The sequence below is a fragment of the Myxocyprinus asiaticus genome, chromosome 4, assembly GCF_019703515.2.
Source record: "Myxocyprinus asiaticus isolate MX2 ecotype Aquarium Trade chromosome 4, UBuf_Myxa_2, whole genome shotgun sequence".
NCBI lineage: Eukaryota > Metazoa > Chordata > Actinopteri > Cypriniformes > Catostomidae > Myxocyprinus > Myxocyprinus asiaticus.
Genome location: NC_059347.1, coordinates 51,048,057 through 51,068,189, shown reverse-complemented (window position 1 = coordinate 51,068,189; position 20,133 = coordinate 51,048,057). Strand labels below are relative to the sequence as shown.

The following is a 20,133-nucleotide window of genomic DNA, read 5'->3' as shown; positions in this document are numbered from 1 at the left end:
AACATTCATTTTGCTCTCTTTCTGTCTTTCCTTTTGCAGAGATTCTGTTGACCGTAATCGTCATTCAAACCGCTCCTCTCCAGCTTCTGCTCCAGTTAGCTACCAGATCAGCAGTCTGATCCGCTCAAACAGTCAGAACTCCACCGACTCAGGCAGACACCGCAGTAGTAGTGCTGACCGCAACAGAGAACCAGAAAAAGAACTGTTGGACCACCAGCGAGAGGCTGCAATGTTGGGAGACATAAAGGTGAAGGAAAGTCGCTCTCCAGGCAAAGAGATCACAGACAGAAGATCCTCAGATGACTCCTGCAAGCCCATTCAGCGATCGCCCTCTCCATACTCAAAAAATGCCCTTAACGGCGGAATCAAGATAGGTATTCCAACACCGCTACCGATTAAAGACACTGAAAGGGATCGGAAGGAAACCAGCTCAGGAGATCTGCAACACAAAGTAAAGAACGATATGAAGATCAAAGAGGAACGCAAGGAAGAGCAGGACGTGGTGGTGGTTGGATCTGAAGCAGCCCCCAAGCCTCAAATCCCTCCCCCACCTCATCAAACCACACCCATTGCTCATCACCACCCTCAACTGCCCCATCAGCCACCTCCACCTTCTCCTCGCTGTAGTGACCCTCCTGCACCCGCCTCACTACACGGAGTCCCCATGCCACATTCACTCCCCCTCTCTATGAGTGCCATGCACCAAATGGGTAGCCTAAACATACTAGAACGCACTCGCATGGCACCCTTTATGGGTGTCAGCCCTCTTGCAGCGGGACGTGACCGCATTCCTCACCCAGCATTCTCCTGGGATCCTTTACGAGAGGCGTACCGGAATCTCGACCTGCAACGCCGCATGGACTTCCAGCTTCGTTCTGAACCCGGACACCGATTCCCTGGTGTCTATGATCCAGAACGGCCCTACCGGGATCGAGAGCCACATGACTACTCGCACCACGAACACCTTCTGGAAGTTCGACGGGAACAGGAGCGACAACGGCAACTAGCAGAGGAAAGGGAGCGCTTGCATTTACGGGAGGAACTGGATCGGGCAAGGCTTCATCAACTTCACCAATCACCCATTGAAGGACACTTACCACATATGCCCCCATTTATGTCGCACCTTGGTGGGATGCCGTATCCGAGGCTAAGCCCTTCAACAGGACATAATGGACTTCTTAATCGGACACCTCCAACGGCAGCACTAAGTGCCCCTCCACCTCTGGTACCCTCTGGCGCTGCCAGACCAGCATCGCCAAGACGGACTACGCCAATCACCACACAAGACCCTCGGGAGTACTCTCCGTCACGCAACCCCAAAGAAGTAGAGGCGCGGTAACACATTATGAAGGAAAAAATGCCTTGTTTGAGTTTGACACAGGCAACATGCACTTATTTTCACACAATGATAAATGATAAAGAGATATGTGTCATTTGTACAAAGATTTGTACTTTTGAACAAGCACATCACCATTATTTTATTTTTTGGAGTCAAAGGAATGAGTTGATTGTTTCACCTCTTCATAGCTCCAAAATTAAAATGTAATCGTTAACTACCAACCAGAAATTTGATATTAATATATTAAACCAATGCCTTTTCAGTTTTCAATTCTGAAATTAGTTTGTACATTTCCTAGTCTTTTTCATGTACAGACATTTTTATGTATTTGCATTAAGTTTCATTGGTTTCCTGCCTTGCATTTATCCTAGTGAGCTGCTGGATATGGATGTCTACATATCTGAATTGTTATGAACTCACTGTTTGACAGTTGATTTGCTCTGTGGTACCTGGAGATACTCAGTGCTTACCAGGTACAAAGTTACATTTTGGAGTTTTTTTGTTTGCTCGATTTTCTTTTGGAATATGCAGACAAATACTGTATGTATTACAATACTCTTGTTTGTTTTATGTTAAGTTTAAAGATATTGTAAATATCTTGTTGATAATACTTGGAATAAAATTACATTGTAAATTTGTTAGGCTTTTTAAATGTTTCTAAAAAAACATTGAAATAAAATTGAACCACTTCAAGGTTGAAAACCATGGTGACATAGCTGGCCAGTCAGAGGAGAAGAATCATATGGGGGCAGGGTCATGGCGATGCAATCTATGCAAAGAGGGTAAAGAGAGTTCTGATTGGACGGTTATCGAAATGGAAAATTTGAATGTGTTCTAAAAAGAGAACCTGGATTATTCATTTTTCCAATGAAGAGCCAATTAAACAAACAACTATAAACTTCCGGGTCATAAAGGAACTGCTTTAGCAGTTAATCCAGCCACAGAAAATGGACATCTGAGAGACATATTGGAATGGTTGTGTGGCAATAGACTCTTTCTGTCGACCTTGTGGTGTTGTGCAGTTGTTTTTCTTAGACTCTTGTATACAAAACAAGTAGAGCTTTAGGCGTGAAAAAAAAATTAAAATGAACATTCATGGTTTAAAAATGTATGGAATAAAGGTTGGACCTTATATCTGCACACCTGCCTTGTATTTCACTATTGTATTCAGCCTTCTTATGTTTTTGCAAGAGTGGAATACTTTGTTCTCAAAAATGGGTGATTTCACCTCAAAATCACAAGAAAAATGTTGGGTTTAACATAATGAACATGAAGCCTATTGTAGGACCTTTAAACATTTTTGCACTGATATTTTCATGAAAGTTAAGTACATTTCCCACCCCTTTAAAATTTTTACACATTCGGTGAAGTACGACAAATACTGGCATGATGGGGGGGCCTGGGTAGCTCAGTGGTAAAATACGCTGGCTATTACCCCTGGAGTTCGCTAGTTCCAATCCCAGGGCTGCTGAGTGACTCCAGCCAGGTCTCCTAAGCAACCAAATTGGCCCGGTTGCTAGGGAGGGTAGAGTCACATGGGGTAAACTCCTCGTGGTCGCTATAATGTGGTTCGTTCTCGGTGGGCGCATGGTGAGTTGAGCGTGGTTGCCGTGGTGGATGGCGTGAAGCCTCCACACGTGCTATGTCTCCGTGGCAACGCACTCAACAAGCCACGTGATAAGATGCGCAGGTTGACGGTCTCAGACACGGAGGCAACTGAGATTCATTCTCCGCCACCTGGACTGATGCGAATCACAACGCGACCACAAGGACTTAAAAAGCACATTGGGAATTGGGCATTTCAAATTGGGAGAAAAAGGGGAAAAATAAAAAAATAAAAATAAAATACTGGCATGATGTATACTTACAATTGTACTTTACATACATACTGTACAATTTAAAGAATATACAGTGTGTATGTATATACTGTATATGTTTATATTATCCTAAAAATAATTCTGCAAAACACATTTTTTATTATTTATTTTTATTGTTTATTTTGGGGTGAAATGTGACCCAGACATTCACCTAGACAGATATTTAGGTAATGAGATTCTCAACAAGATATTTTATGAACAAAAAACCGTAACAGTCCAAGTCATGTAAAAATATAAATCAACTTGTACTGCATAAGTAAACTGAGAGTTCCCACAGTCACTATACAAATTATATATTCTCATGATTGACCATTAATGTCAGCTGTATTTTAGAGAGTAGGCCAAGAGTAGTGATGGGAGAAGACTGCAACACGACATTGATTTTCTGCAACTGCAGCTTTTGAGTGTTTGTGTTGCAGGTAACTGGTATTGACTGTGGGGCTAGTGCCGTATTGACCCGCGGTCTGCACTCATTAATGGGAGTGAGAGGGATGGATCAAGAAAGGGAGAGAGGAGAAAACAGAAAGAAACTAAAAGGTTGTCTGCGTCCTGCAAATAAGCTGTCTTACAACACAATTTGTGGCCTTCTAGTTTTGACCAACCCTGCTGAAAAGTGTATGTTGTGTTCTGGATGCTGTTGTGCTGGTATCTCTACCAGGCTTTTTAAAGGTTACCCAAGATAGATCACCCAAAAATGAAAATTATCTAATCATTTACTCACCCTCATTTTATTCAAACCACTATGACTTTCTCAATTCAGTGCAACACTAAAGGTGATAGGCAGAATGTTAGCCTTGGTCACCATTCACTGTTGTATGAAAATATTGTGATACGAAAGTGAATGGGGACTGGGGCTGACAATCTGCCTAACATATACTTTTATTTTTCACAGAAGAAAGAAAGTCATATGGCTTTGGAACAATATGAGTGTGAGTTAATTCATTATTTTTATTTTGTATTTTTTTGGGTGCAGTATCCCTTTAACTACCTTAACTAGCAAGACTTCCTTATTCACCCAGCTTTAACAGAAAGACCATGCTGGTTGAGAAGCATTTTCTGCACCAAACCAGCACTTATCAGCATAAAACAGCATAGACCAGCATGGAAATTCACTGTGGTATGACCTGGTCTTTTCAGCAGGGAAGTCAATCTATTTCATTTTCTTATTCTCTCAATCTTTCTTCTCAAACTGACAAACAATTCATCCTCATAACCATTCCTAACCGGCTCCATCTGGTGTGCCACACTTGGGCCTGCCCTCAGTCCTGGCCCTCACCTCCAGTAATGGCAGCATGCATCAGGCAGTGTGCAGTCATTAGCGATGTTATTGAGAATCGATGCTCTCCCTGCTGTGTCTGGCAGCCTATCTGGACATGCTGCATCAGAGAGGTCCATTGCTGGAGAAAGAGAGAGGCTGGCAAAGCTGCTGTGAGGTTTATTGGAAAGAGAGTTAAATCGGGATCCGTTTCAATTTGGCCATGCTGTAATTGAGAGGGCTATTCTATAGACACAGAGCATCTGTGCCTCCCTCGCCGTCTGGTGTCTCCCTCCAATCAGATAGTTAGCACTTTCAAGACCCAGACCTGATAGAGAGACCAGAGAAATTGAAGCACAAACATAAGATATAGTAAAATATCATTCACATAAACTATGTATTGATGGATTATGTCACTAATGTAGGTTTAAAGGTGCACTCAGCAATTTTTTCTTCATTTAAAACGTTTTCTAAAGAAATGAATTTTAATTTTGAAACGTATACAGTTGTGCTCAAAAGTTTGCATACCCTGGCAGAAATTGTGAAATTTTGGCATTGATTTTGAAAATATGACTGATCATCATCTTTTATTTAAGGATAGTGATCATATGAAGCCATTTATTATCACATAGTTGTTTGGCTCCTTTTTAAATCATAATGTAAAAGAAATCACCCAAATGGCCCTGATCAAAAGTTTACATACCCTTGAATGTTTGCCCTTGTTACAGTTCTTTTCTGCTCCCCATGGCTCAGTATCTAGCCTGCTCAGTGCATCCACGTGAGAGCTAACAAACTCATTGACTATTTATACACAGACACTAATTGCAATTTAAAAAGCCATGGGTGTGGGAAATTAACCTTTAATTGCCATTTAAACCTGTGTGTGTCACCTTGTGTGTCTGTAACAAGGCCAGACATTCAAGGGTATGTAAACTTTTGATCAGGGCCATTTGGGTGATTTCTGTTATCATTATGATTTAAAAAGGAGCCAAACAACTATGTGATAATAAATGGCTTCATATGATCACTACCCTTAAATAAAAGACTGTTTATTTTTTTTATTTTTTTTTTTTTTTTTTTTTTTTTGCATGATCAGTCATATTTTCAAAATCAATGCTAAAATTGGACCATTTCTGCCAGGGTATGCAAACGTTTGAGCACAACTGTATATAAAATCATGAGCACTCACATGAGATGAAGACTCCAGTCTGCTGTTTTATTCTATATGAAGAGGTTCCCCTAAAGGGGGCTGCCATGTTAAGATCACATGACCAGCTGAATAGTACTTGCTTAATCTTAGTAATCACCCTGTTTTTGGACACTTTCACTCAGGGATTCAATGAATACTTGCTTACTGTGATGAGTGAATTTCTACAATGGCATCAACTAAAAAACGATTGTGTTTGAATGATGCTGGATTATCTTTTTTATTTGTATTTTTTTCTGAAATTGTTTTGCTTTGCCTTGCAATAAATTAACCATTGTTTTACTACAGTAACCATAGTTGAACCTTGGTATTTGTACTAAAACCATAGTAACTAAAAAAATACAAATAAAATTACCATGGTTTTACTATATTAAATTGTTCAACAATGGTATTTGAAGTAAACCATAATCACAAAAGTTACCTTGGTTGTACTACAGTACCCATATTTTAACCATGGTGTTCATAGTGAAACATCTGTAATAATAAAGGAAAATGACAACTATGGTAATAAACATTTTTTATTTAGTTTACTATGGTTTTACTACAAATACCATAGTTTAAAAATAGTTTCTTTAGTGAATGAAGATTGACCATGGTATTTGTAGTAAAAACATAGTGACCACAATATTAACCATGGTAACTACATTCAAGGTTACTACTATATTACTATAGTACAATCATAGTTTCCACAAAAAAAAAAAAAAAAAAAAAACACAACATCACTTAAACAATGGTTAATTTGATCCAACCTAACATGGTTACTACAATCATGGTACTACAGTTTTTCTATATAGTTACTATGGTTAATTTATTGCGAGGAAACCCAAAACTATTGCGAGTTATAAAACTAAACTTATTTACATATAAGTAAAAATGTAACATTCTTGTGTATACATATTTTTTCTCCAACATTTACAGCACTGACCTCAAAGTGAATTCCAGACAAAATGATAAAAGAACATCTATGGTCTCTCTGCACCTCTGTTCCAGATATGCTGCCATAGAGCTTGATCCTCCAGAAGCTGACTTCCTTATAGTGCTTCTGGAAAGAAAATCATCCACTGCAACCACAACTGATTCAGGAACAATAAAGTGGAAGCAAACTATCTTTCATTCTTAAAACAATCAAACTACAGAGATGCGATATAACATAAAGGGATTCAATTAGCAACAGTGGCTGTAAAGATATGGATTGGTAGAGAAACTCAGAAACGGGGGAGAGAAAAAGAGAATTCCAGAAAGACCAACTGAGCCCCAGCAGCCAAAATAATTTTTCCACTTTCATTCATTTTTTAAAAATATTTTTTTCATGTCTTCATGCCTAAGTGAAACCTCACTGCCCGACTCCTCACACAGGCATCATTGTGTATACAAATCGTAAAAGCCAATGAGAATTTATGCAGCTAGCAGAGACGGGAGTTATAGTGGAAAGAAGCTGGCATGATATTCAGACGACCTGCAGTCTGTGTTGCCAATAGAGGGTGGAGGTCCAGAGTCAATGGCGGAGAAGGATGCCATTCTCAATAAAGAACGGGCCTTTCAGCGATGTTTTCTCGTTGTTCTATGTGAACATATGCTAGACGGAGGTCTTTGACCGTTGCACTGCGTCTTGCTGTTTTTCAGCTTCTTGCGCAGAAAAGACATTTAAAGGGATACTTCACCCAAAAATGAAAATTCTCTAATTATTTACTCACCCTCATGATATCCCAGGTGTGTATGACTTTCTTTCTTCACCAGAACACATCTGAAGAAAAATAGAAAAATATCTTAGCTCAGTAGTTCCTTAAAATGCAAGTGAATGGTGATCCGATTTTTTAAGCTCCAAAAATCACAGACAGTCAGCATAAACGCCATCCATACGATACCAGCTCTTAAATTAATGTCTTCTAAAGTGACACAATCACTTTTGGTGCAAAAAAGATAAATATTTAAGTACTTTTTTAACTCTAAATCATGCTTCCGGTCAGAAGCGGTACACGCGTGTGACGTAATCGCATTGGCATTTGAAACATGTGAGAACTGACGCACGTTGAGTCACAGCTGGAATAGCAGCGCTGTTTACAAGTGAGAAGGAGGACGCTGTACAGAAGCTTTGTTGCTTTTGGTTTAGATCTGTATTTGTATCTTTATTTATACTCACTATGGTGCATTTGTGTGCTTATCCTGGATGTCTCAACCAAGTGGAGAGCGTGAATTTATGTCGGTATCATGGCAACGTGAATATGTCACACAAGAGACTGCTTGGATTCCACCCTCTCGTGAACCCTAACGGAAGCGATGGTTTATATTTAAAAAGTACTTAAATATTGATCTTTTTTTCGCACCAAAAGTAATCGTATGCCTTTTTTTCCAACTTGTCTGCTCTGTACGTCTCTATAGCCTGAAGATTTTTGAAGGGTTTCCAGGGGAAAGTGAGATTTCTTGCATCAAACAGTGAAACCCTGATTTATTCCATTAAGCAATGTGTGAAATCCATAAACATACACCCTCTTTGACTCTCACAGATATATGACTGTCTGCTTGGCCATGGTATATAGGAGTGCCATGATCACATGGAGAAGGTTGTTTTAGGTCTGGTGTGACTTTCAATTAATTTTATTATTGCACATGATTCAAAGTTTTTGCTGGATTAAAAGACAACATTTTTATTTCAATTATTCAATTCAAAGTTAATATTATTTAGGGGTTTTTTCTGTCTCTTTAGCACTTTCTATCTTAAATATTTCTTTCTGTTCCTTGCAATTTGTTTATCTACCATCTTTCCACCTTAGTCATTTCCATCACAAATGAATTCAAATGTTTGCACCTAAGCAACACAAAATCTGCGATGTCCTTCTGGGAAACCATTAGATTTGAATGTATGTGCATTTGATTTGTAAATATGGATGACTTGAGGGCGGAGCTGTGGAAGGAGTCTCAGGTGAAGGAGTGAGAAGTGAAAGGGCCTCCTTCAAGGGAGTCTGGCAGAGGATCAGGGGGCGGAGCCGCTGAAGGTAGAGACTCCAAGGGCAGAGCTGCCAGGGATGGAGGCTCAGGAGACGGAGCTACAGGAGGCAAGGCTCAGGGGGCAAAGCCTCAGGAGGCAGAGTCTCAAGATGCTGAGCAGCAGGAAGTTCAGGGGTGGTGCCGCAGAAGGCTCAAGAGGCAGAGCAGCTGGAAGTTCAGGGGACGGTGCTGCAGGATGCTCAAGAGGCAGTGCGGCAGAAAGTTCAGGAGGCGGTGCTGCAGGAGGCTCAAGAGGCAGAGCAGCAGAAAGTTCAGGGGGCAGTGCTGCAGGAGGCTCAAGAGGCAGAGCAGCAGAAAGTTCAGGGGGCGGTGCTGTAGGAGGCTCAAAAGGCAGAGCAGCAGACAGTTCAGCGGGCAGTGCCGCAGGAGGCTCAAGAGGCAAAGCAGCAGAAAGTTCAGGGGGCAGTGCCACTGGAGGAGGAGCGAGCTGAGCCGTGGAAAACTCGGAGGGTGGAACCATAGAAGGGACTCAGGAGAACGAGCGGGAAGCGAAAGGGCCTCCGTCGAGGGGGTCTCTGGAACCACCGGATCTAGGAGCAGATGGGCCTCTGTTGAGGGGGTCTCCGGAACCACCAGAGCTAGGAGCTTCATGGTTGGGACCACCGAGGAAGGGACCACTGGAGTAGAGAGCAGAAGGTCAGCCCTTATGATGTTATCGATAAAATCCTGAAGAGACAGATGATCACAGTCTAAAGGGACCAACTTCCTCACAGGGCCATTAAGTCCAAACCAGAACATAACTCTGAGGGATCTCTCATTCCAGTTCAGTTGAGCAGCCAGATTCCAAAATTTGAAGCAGTACTCAGCTGCAGGTGTGGACCATTGGGAAAGCCACTCAATCTGTTCTGCTGGATCAATTTTGTAGGGTCAGTTCTTCTGTCAGAGTTGTGAAGGGAAGAGGCGAGAGAGTGAGGATCCAAATGCAGAATTTTAATTACAAACAAAATAAGGGGATACAATGATGAAGGAATCATATGAAGAAGGTAACACAAACACAACAGCAGTATGTTGGCTACTAACGCACTACATACAAACAAGAACCGATACTGGAACAATGAACAAGAGGATATATATACACTAAGGTTTACAAGGAGACAAGGAACACCTGGAATACAGTTAGGGAAATTGATAGGAAGACAGACATAAGAGGAAGAGACAAAACTTCAAATGAAGAGTCTCTTATGAATTTCAAAATAAGAGTCCTTGGTGGGAAAACACAAGAATGATGTGACAGTTTATACTTACAATTGTTTATGATGTCATTTTATATTGGTATTTTTTCACCTATTGTTTTAGTGATTTTAAGGTACTGTAAAAGGCTGTTGGGGGAATTTGGAGAGGGTAAAATATGTGGTTTTCGGTAGGTGGTTAGATTGGATCCCCCCCCCCACTTTGTTATTTTAATTGTATTTTCTTTTAGTTTGAAATGTAATGTGAATTTATTTTATATAGATTTTTTGTGTGTGTTTCAATAGATGAATTTCATTTTTAAAGCAAAATCGACCAGTAGAAGTAAAGTGTGTGCAAACATTTAGAACCTAACCTGGAAGGCCGATACAATCACTGTTAACACTAGCTATGATTTGTGTGTCAAAAATTGATCAATATGAATAATAATACTTACCCGTTCTTAAAATAGGGCCCTATAACATTTTTATTAGTGGTGCTGATGCATCCCTTTTAATATTGTTCATACTTAAGGTTAGGGATTGAAAAAAAAAGAACTCATCCCACACCATTTGTGCTATGGCCATGAATGATACCTCAAAACATGCAGCTTGTTGAGCAGAGGTGTGCTATTATGAAACTGAGCAGGCAGATGTATTTCTTTTTTCCTTAAAAAAATCCCATAGATTTGTGTTGAAGGAGGAATCTGAGCCATATCTAGAACCAGCATATTATAGAGATTTGGGGGTGGGTTTTTTGACTTGGGCCAGTAAGCAACCACCTTGCAACCCAGGGCCGGCCCTAGCATTTTGGGGGCCCTAAAATGGGGCCCCCCTACCTACAAGTACACCTATACACACCCAATATCAACAACTAAGCAAGTTTAAATTGTGCAAACAAATAAGTCTATTTATTAAAAAGCATAAAGCTTAAAAATGCAAAACTATCAACTGTAGTTTATCAGCACAGCTATACCTACTTCAGAAGTACAAAAAAGAACATAATTTTCTTAACAAACACATATATCACATGCACAGATTCATAAATATATTTAATGAAATTCTGTGCAAATGAATAAGAACTATTTAAATTACCAAATGAAGGTGCTGTAGGCTACAGTAGATGATATTTACACTAACAGTAAATAGTGGCAAATGCTATTTGCACCCTAGTGTATAATAAAACAGTAGCCTAAATAATCTAAGGACATCAGTGTATATAGTATAAGTACCATGACAGAACGTAACTACATCACTGGCATGGGAAGAAACACGCCTGATGTGTCACGTTATGGTACCTCATCAATGCTCGAGCGTGACTTTAGATAGAGCGGTTTCTTCAGGTCCAGCAAACGGGTAACTGAGTCGCCGGCCTGTGAGATGGCGTGCATGCGTCCGTCCGTCCACCCCCTTCTCTGCACTGCCCAACATTTAGTGAGCCCCTCGATCATGAAGAGAACGGCACATTTACTTTCAGTGATATCACACTCCTTAGACTATATTTTATAATAGTGAAATTTGCAATAGGTGGCCTTGAACCCGGACCGCTCACGCACTAATCAGTTGTTTAACTAATGTCGCTACGTGAAACCTGAGGTTCAGGAAGTCAAATTCACACACTTGTCTCACCATGTCTTTTCTTCAAAGTGTGTGTAATATTTTTAATAGTTTTGACAGGTTCTATCTGACTATTGGCGTGCATATAGCTGGGCAGTGTGCCCAGTGCTATTTACACTTATTGCAAATCCTTATTCGGAGTGTCTATTTGCACTCCGGTGTAAATAGCATCTGCCACAAAAAAAGAACTTAAATATTGATCTATTTTCGCACCAAAAGTGATCGTGTCACTTTAGAAGACATTAATTTAAGAGCTGGTGTCATATGGATGGCGTTTATTCTGACTGTCTGTGATTTTTGGAGCTTAAAAAAATCGGATCACCATCCACTTGCATTTTAAGGACCTACTGAACTGAGATATTTTTCAAATTTTCTTCAAATGTGTTCTGGTGAAGAAAGAAAGTCATACACACCTGGGATATCATAAGGGTGAGTAAATAATGAGAGAATGTTCTTTTTTGGGTGAACTATCCCTTTAAAAGGTAGGGTTGCAACCATATAGAACTTTTTCACGCTAGCGACATCTTTGATTTTTAATGGGAATTACAACGAGGCTGTGAGGGAAAAACTTACCATCTGTTCAATGGCACGAATAGAATACAGCTGTATAAAGCTTCTAGATAACATCTGATTTTCCACAACTCATGTTGTCTGGAGTTCGTTGTATACTGAATGTTCTTGGACAGATATTTTATCAATGTTTTGTCCGCAGAATGATCCAAAAACACTTTAAACTGCAGCGCAGCCCACTGAAGAGACTGAAAGTCTATTTCTCACAACCTCATTGCCATTAAAAATCAAAAATGGTGCTAGCATGAATAAGGTCTATTCCTTGACAAGCAAGTTTTGATTCGCTCCCAGTTTTTTCAGAAAATATAAAAATTTAGTTTTTTTCCTACTCTTCTGATATTTGGTCATATGGAGCATGCATATAATCGTGGCCTGTGATATAAATTTGTGCTTTTCATTCTGCATGAAAAAATGAAAAATCTCTTAATCTGTGTGTTTTCACTTCTGGCATACTGTATGACTAACAACAAACATCTGACAACTGGCCTGCACTTGACCCTATGCTTTTTAAGCTGGCTCTGTTCAGTATTCAGTGCTGTATGATTGCTAGAGTGGGAGGTGGAAGGATTTTCTGTATGCACACCCTTAGCTAAATGATTGCAGATGCCTGGCTTCAGCTCAACAGCTCTGCATTCCTCAACTGTTGAAAAGACACTAGACAAGCTCTAGTCTGGCCTGCAGGGTCTGGCTGCCTGCTTTGAAAAAAGAAAGATCACTTATCTGTTATCAGCACATGAACACATAACAATGCTCATATCTTATCTTCCGCTGTTCACTAATGTCATGGCTTAAGGGCAGGTTCTGTCCTGCTCACAGGGCTAACACCAACAGAAGCTTTTGTACTGCTTAAATGCCTGGCTAGTCAGCAAAGTGCATTGACCGGGGCATGTTTATTATTTCAAATATTAGAATTTCCATAAAACAGAGTTTCACCTGTGTAGTGGTGTTCTAAGCTGGTTCCATAGGGGATGCCATTAGAATTAAACTTGTGATGCCACAAACATGCAGTGTAATAGTTTTTACTCTCCATTTATCAAAATGCAATAAATAAATAAATCAAAAGGTTACACTTTAAATTAAGGTTGTATTCCTTAATGTTAGTTAACAAAATAATTAACATAGACTAACATGGAATAACTTTTACAGCATTTATTAATCTTGTTTAATGTTAATTTTTATATGCCCTTACATCAAAAGTTGTGTACATAGATTTGGAGTCACGTGGCACCATGCATGAATGGCGAGCTCTGCACACTTTGCTAGTTTTAATACTTTTAGTGTCATAAACCTGTGAGATTCGATACACCGTGTTCCATATCTGTTCTATAAAGACAATATGTCAAAGAATTCAATATCATCGGGCTCTGGAGACATTAAAAGACACTTACATGCTCAAGCTGAAGCCCCTGAGCAGCAGGCCACAAGCCCGGGACTCAATTTGGCCAGTGAGGTGAAAGAGATTCAGCGTCAACTGTCGAACATGTCAGCAATGCTGACGAAGGTCGTTGCTGACTTGGAGGATCTTGCAGTACTACGTCGATCGATCACTGCCATGGAGATGAAATTCACTGAGTTGATTACAAGACTTGCAGATGTTGAGAAATGGATCGATTATCTGGAGTTATCGGAGAGGGGATTAGCTGCTAACCCCCTAGCGACCAAGGTGGACTTGGAGCGCATTTGGGAAAAGTTGGAAGACCTTGAGAATCGTAAAATCGCAAAACAATGTCTGAATTGTTGGAATTCCTGAGGATGAAGAAGGCCGAGATATGGTGAAATTCCTAGACGAGCTCTTCCCGAGTCTGCTCGACATAACAGGCCATAAGCTGGAAATCGAGTGAGCTCACAGAGTTCTGGCTCAGAGATCCATGGAAGGAGACAGGCTCCGATCAATTCTGGCCAAATTTCTGAGATCATCCAATAGAGATCTTGTGTTATGCGAGGCGAAGAGTAAAGGAAGGCTTTCTTGGAAGAACCACAACATTTTCTTGTTCCCAGACTTTGCGAATTCGACAAGAGAGAAACGTGATCGATTCAAGGAATGCAAGAAACTCTTACATCAAGGCAAGGTCGCTTTTGCACTGATGTTCCCGGCCAAACTGAGAATAGATACTAAGGATGGCCACAAAATATTTACATGCCCACAGCAAGCGATGACCTTTATAAAGTCAATGGACTGAGTAAGTCATTGTGTGATGCTCTCGATGCAGCCGAGTGGGACTGACTCACTGAACATTCACTTGACTGTCCGAGGAGGCTGGGCGCCTTTTGTGTTTCCTTTTGTGTTGGTTCCGCCTAGCGGATGGAGTTTGTTTTGTGGAATAACACTCCTTCGGGACAGTTTGTGGATGAATCTGCACGTTCTTTGTGCTTATGCCTCCTATTGGATGGAGTTTGTTTTGTGGAATATTTCTTGCAAACATTAGAGTGATTAGGGCATTTGTTCCACTCATGTAACAGCTGAGTGGGCCTGATTCACTGAACATTCACTTGACTGTCTGAGGAAACTGAGCGCCTTTTGTGTTTCTTTTTGTGTTGGTTCCGCCTTGCGGCTGGAGTTTGTTTTGTGGAGGAACACACCTTCAGGACAGTTATGTGGATGAATCTACACGTTCTTTGTGCTTATTCCGCCTATTGGCTGGAGTTTGTTTTATATATTATTTTCTGTTGTGTAATTCTGTCTCACAAAATGTTTATAGAAGCACCGGACTTGAGCAATCCAATGGCAATGTTGTCACAGGGACTGTTTGAGTTTAGAGGGATGGACGCCAGTTGGTGCCAACAAAAAACACAGAAAAAAGAAAAACGTGCGCATTAACCCCACGCACGTTTTTCTTTTTTCTGTTTTTTTTTTATTTATTTTTCTGGGGGATGTTCGGGGGTTGATTGCTGCACTAATGTTGGAAAGTGGTCTTTATAATCTTGTTTTTGACATACAACTTATTTTTTCTAATATGTCAAAATGTCAGATGTTAATATGAGTGGATTATCTCTCTCCACATGGAATGTGAATGGGTTGGGGCACCCCATAAAAAGAAGGAAAGTTATTTCTCTTATTAAACGTAAGAAATATTATATAGTGTTTCTTCAAGAAACACATCTTTCCCCGCAGGAAGCTGAAAAATTTGGGAAGATATGGGGTGGACATTTTTTCTTTGGTGCTGGCTCAAGTAAGAGCAGGGAAGTCATTACATTAATAAGCATCTAAAATTCAAAGGTCTCAAACAGATTAAAGATAAATTAGGAAGAGTGATTATTGTTTTCGCTGTCACCCCTCATGATATAATATTGGGAGGAGACTTTAATCTTTTGATGGACTCAGTCCTTGACCATAGTGAAGCAAAAGTGTGCAAGCCCCCCTAGAGCAACACTGACGCTTCACAGGATGTGTAAAAATCTTGGTCTTACAGATATTTGGAGACTTTTGAACCCATCTGGTAGGGACTATAAATTTTTTTCATCAGTCCATAAGATCTATTCTAGAATAGATTTATATATATATATATATATATATATATATATATATATATATATATATATATATATATACTAAGCCCCTCATTTCATCTGTTGGATTGCTCTATTGGAAACTCTATTTTAGTCTTAGATCATGCCCTGGTGAGTTTAGAGGTGTTGTCACATACGGAGAAAAAGAAATCATATAGTTGGTGCTTTAATGTATCCCTTTTGCAAAATCTTGAATTCCAACAAATGTTAAAGGCTGAAATTAATGTTTATATGGAGACTAACTGGTCTTCAGTATCCTCTGTGGGCGTGGCTTGGGAGGCACTTAAGGTTGTTCTTAGGGGTCGGATCATACAGTATGCCTCATTCATCAAAATGTCCAAAGCACAAGAACTTGTGGAGTTGGAAGGAAATATTAAAAGTGCCAAGGCAGTGCTGAAACGCCTAATGTCGTCTGATGGCCTCAGAGAATAGACCCAATTGAAATACAGATATAATACTATTTTGTTGCGAAAGGTGGAGTTTTGGCTATTCAGGGCAAGACAGTCATACTTTGAGTCGGGGTACAAAGCAGGGAAGCTTTTGGCTAGATATATAAAGCAGAGAGAGTCTTTTTCTACCATTCCCTCAGTGAAATCTGCTGGTGGTGAAATTTTTACCTCGACCATTGATATTAATAATGCTTTTAAAGAATTCTATCTTGATCTTTATTGTTCCACGTCTTCTTGTACTGATGAAGATATTAGAAACTTTGTGGAACCATTAGAACTCCCTAAACTGACACCTTCCAGTAGCCCAAACAGGGCATTAATTATTTGGGCATCTTATTCCCAGCAAATTTGTGTGATTTAGTTAGAGTTTATATTGACCCCTTAATTAAAAGTTTTTCGAGTGATGTGGGCAGGTGGGCTTCATTACATTTGTCTATGATTGGGAAGGTTAATGTTATTAAAATGAATTGTATTCCAAAATTAAACTACCTGCTACTGTCTCTCCCTGTAGATGTTTCCTCTCTCTTATTTAAAGCAATTTGATAGTATACCGAAGTCATTCATTTGGAATGGTAAGCGTCCCAGATTTCATTTCAATAAGTTACATAGGCCAATTGACAATGGTGGGCTAGGCCTACCCAAGATTTTGTTTTATTATTATGCATTCGGTCTCAGACATTTGGCTCATTGGTCGCTTCCACCTGAGAGAGCCCCTCCCTGGTTTTGTATTGAATAGGAAATTCTTGCCCCTATTTTGCCATTGCAAAGTCTTTCTATTAAACTAACTGGAGAAGTTAAGTCGCACCCTGTTATCTCGCATTTGCACGTGGTATGGACAAAAGTGTCCAGAGTGTTTAATTCTGAAATTTATTTAAATGTTGCCTCGAGCATATGGCTGAACCCAAAATTACGTATTAATAAGTCTCCTCTCTGCTGGTCAGAGTGGATTGTGAGGGAGGTTAGTATGCTCGGTGACCTATATGAGAGTGGAGTGTTGAGATCTTTTGAAAATATGGTTCAACATTTCAAGATTCCCAGATCTAAGTTCTTTAGGTATTTATAGATGTGCCACCTGCTCTGTACTATTTTTGGGAGTAGCATACACCCCCCTAAAGTGGCAGATACTCTGGAAGTGGTGATTACTGCTTTTGGAAAAGGTCATGAGGCATGAATGTATTACTCCCTGTTAATTCAGAGTCTGGGGGATGGAGCTTCAACTTCTCTCAAGAGATTATGGGGAAAAGATTTAAACTTGGAGGAGGGAGTGTGGGCTAGGATTCTAAAAAATGTCAAGTCTGCATCTAGAGATTCAAGGGTGCGTCTGATGCAGTTTAAGATTTTGCATAGATTCTATTGGACCCCCTCTAGATTGTATAGGCTTGGTCTTAAAGACACACCCACCTGCTGGTGATGCCAATCAGAAGACACAACCCATGTTTTTGGGGATGTGTTAAGATCCAAGAATTTTGGTTGAGGGTTCAGAGCTCTATGTGTGACGTAGTGGACACTCAGTTTTCATTTTGCCCCAGACTGTGTATTTTGGGTGATGGGGTGGTCCTGAATATGGGTGATGGATATATGGAGAGCTGGGTCCTGACCGGCGTGATGATTGACAGGCGGGTAATCCTCAGGGGATGGAGGTCGACTGATGCGCCCTCATTTCGTGAGTGGTGCATCGAGTTGGGCAGGGTGGCGGCATTGAGGAGATTGTATATAGAGGGCTAGACAACCTGGATATATACATCAGGAAATGGGGCAGCAATCTAGCCTTTTTGGAAGGCTCTCGGGGAGGGCCAGCAGAGAAAGACTAGTGTTTTTTGGGGGGGTTTATTATGTTTCTAAATATTTTCTGCTATTTTATTGTCTATTTGTGTGTCTTTGTCAGTTGGCTTTTGACCACTGGAGTGCTTGTTTGTGTCGGGTGGTGGGGTTAATGTTCAGGGGGAAAACGTTGTGATTTCATGTGGTTTGATTTTGCATTTTCTGTTGTGTCTATTTGATTTGCTGCATGGAATCAATAAAAAAATGGTTAATAACAACAACAACAACAAAAAGTTGTATACATATACATTCTGTAACATTAGTTGTATATATTATGTATAAGTTAACTTTAGTTAATGCAATATGAACAAACATGAACATAGTATTTTAATAAATTAACATTTACAAATGTTTAAAAATGCAGTAAAAAGGGGGCCTGGGTAGCTCAGCAAGTAAAGACGTTGACTACCACACCTGGAGCTCAGGAGTTCGAATCCCAGGGCTTGCTGAGTGATTCCAGCCAGGTCTCCTAAGCAACCAAATTGGCCCGGTTGCTAGGGAGGGTAGAATCACATGGGGTAACCTCCTCATGGTCGCCATAATGTGGTTCACTCTCGGGTGGGCACATGGTGAGTTGTGCATGGATTCCGTGGTGGATGGCGTGAAGCCCCCACATGCGCTATGTCTCCACAGTAACGCGCTCAACAAGCCATGCGATAAGTTGCGCTGGTTGACGGTCTCAGACATGGAGGCAACTAAGATTTGTCCTCCGCTACCCGAATTGAGGCGAGTCACTACGCCACCACGAGGTTAGAGTGCATTGGGAATTGAGCATTCCAAATTGGGGAGAAAAAGGGAGGGAAAAAAATGCAGTAAAAATTGATTTATTGTTAGTTCATGATGTTAATGAATAGAACCTTATTGTAAAGTGTTACCAATCAAGCACTGAGAACTACATACACATTTGCAAGCTTCAAATAAAATACGATTTACAGTCAAAAGACTGTTTAAAACTATCCCCTTCTACTTCTATGATATAAAATAATACTAATAATAATAACAGTTATGCACGCAATGCGTATTATTTATTATATTATATTCATATGATCTAAGGGCAACATGTTCTAAATAAATCAAACGGTTCCCCATATCAATATTAAATCAATCAAATCATAAGTCATATCAGGTATTTACTTAATGAATTTATGCATTTTCAATATTAAAAACATTATGAACCTATTATAAACTTATTATGGCTCTAACAACATAAAAAGACAGCATATTACACCCTAGCACCAGACCATCAAATGTTGTTCTCAAATGTTGTAAAACCTGCCCATAACAATCATGTTTAAATATGCAGTCACAGCTTTGGCTAACCACTGTCTCTCCAGCTATCAGCATAATCCCTCTGTTACACAGTGGCTCACCCATCAGTGTACTGTATGACTTCTGTTGACAACTGGCTGTTTAACACATCTAAAAAACAAGTGCTTGCTATCAAGCCCAACCTCTCCAGGACGGGTTACGGTGTCACCCAAGAATGCCTCTTATCTTTCACATTCTGCTTGCTTGTTTTAGTCACATGGCACATACTCTTCTTCTTCGAAGGGCTCAATGTAACAATAACAGAAATGTCAAATTAGAAGTTAGCCAACTTAAACAAATTCCAATGGGGTTATGCAAAAAGGGTTACCACAGAGGTGATGTTTATGGAAATGTGCACCTATGGAAATACCTACATCAAACAGATGTATCCATTTGGTGATGTTAAGTTTATTTATACTGCAATGTAAATTGAATGTAAAGCCTTGCAGTGCGTAGTAAAGACAACATGAGATGCTGTTCAGTTTACATGTGAATTTTCAGATTTGGACACGAAAGGTGACCAGGTCACCAACTAGACCAGCAACAAAACATTCTAATTTTAACACTGAGAGCTAATGAGGTTCAGACATCATATACTGTATAAATACTAATAATCTGTCTATTACCTTGAACATCCAGAATTTGTATATCTACATGTATGTCTAAATCATTATCAGTGAGTCGCAAACCAAAAATGGATTACAGGTCTGTTCAGAGTCACGGATAGCTGCGGTTGCAAACCATAAAATGCAGCAAGTCACATAATTGTGCATAGTTAGATTGACAAAATAAATGGACTTATCAACTTTTAAAAACAAGAAAACACCTCCCATATTTTCTGGTAACGTCAAAGGCCATTGCATACATCCAATGAAACTCCAAACTATTTTTGGTAATACTAATACTTAATTTGTATGCAGTATTGGGCCCAGTGTTTAATCCATCGTAAATCTGTTTAAATTACACTTTTGCTGTTGTTTATGCATTTATAAAATTGTCAATTTACCTATT

The 20,133-nt window shown here is 39.9% G+C and overlaps 1 protein-coding gene and 1 long non-coding RNA gene across 10 annotated transcripts in view; one reads left to right on the top strand and one right to left on the bottom strand.

The window, feature by feature from the left end:
- The window catches only part of LOC127435282 (autism susceptibility gene 2 protein homolog), a 483,349-nt gene extending 480,870 nt beyond the window's left edge, over positions 1–2,479 (top strand). For all 9 annotated transcript variants that reach the window (XM_051688652.1, XM_051688645.1, XM_051688677.1 and 6 more), the window contains one exon: positions 40–2,479. In XM_051688652.1, coding sequence (XP_051544612.1) covers positions 40–1,339 — 1,300 coding nt within the window. In that variant the 3' untranslated portion in view covers positions 1,340–2,479. The remainder of the gene's footprint in view (positions 1–39) is intronic.
- A 1,597-nt stretch (positions 2,480–4,076) lies between these two features.
- On the bottom strand, positions 4,077–19,182 carry LOC127435327 (uncharacterized). Its single transcript, XR_007896183.1, has 4 exons — positions 19,135–19,182; positions 18,229–18,548; positions 6,604–7,422; positions 4,077–4,799 (listed from the first exon to the last, which is right to left on the bottom strand). It is a non-coding gene; the product is annotated as an uncharacterized LOC127435327 (long non-coding RNA).
- Positions 19,183–20,133: the final 951 nt, after the last annotated feature.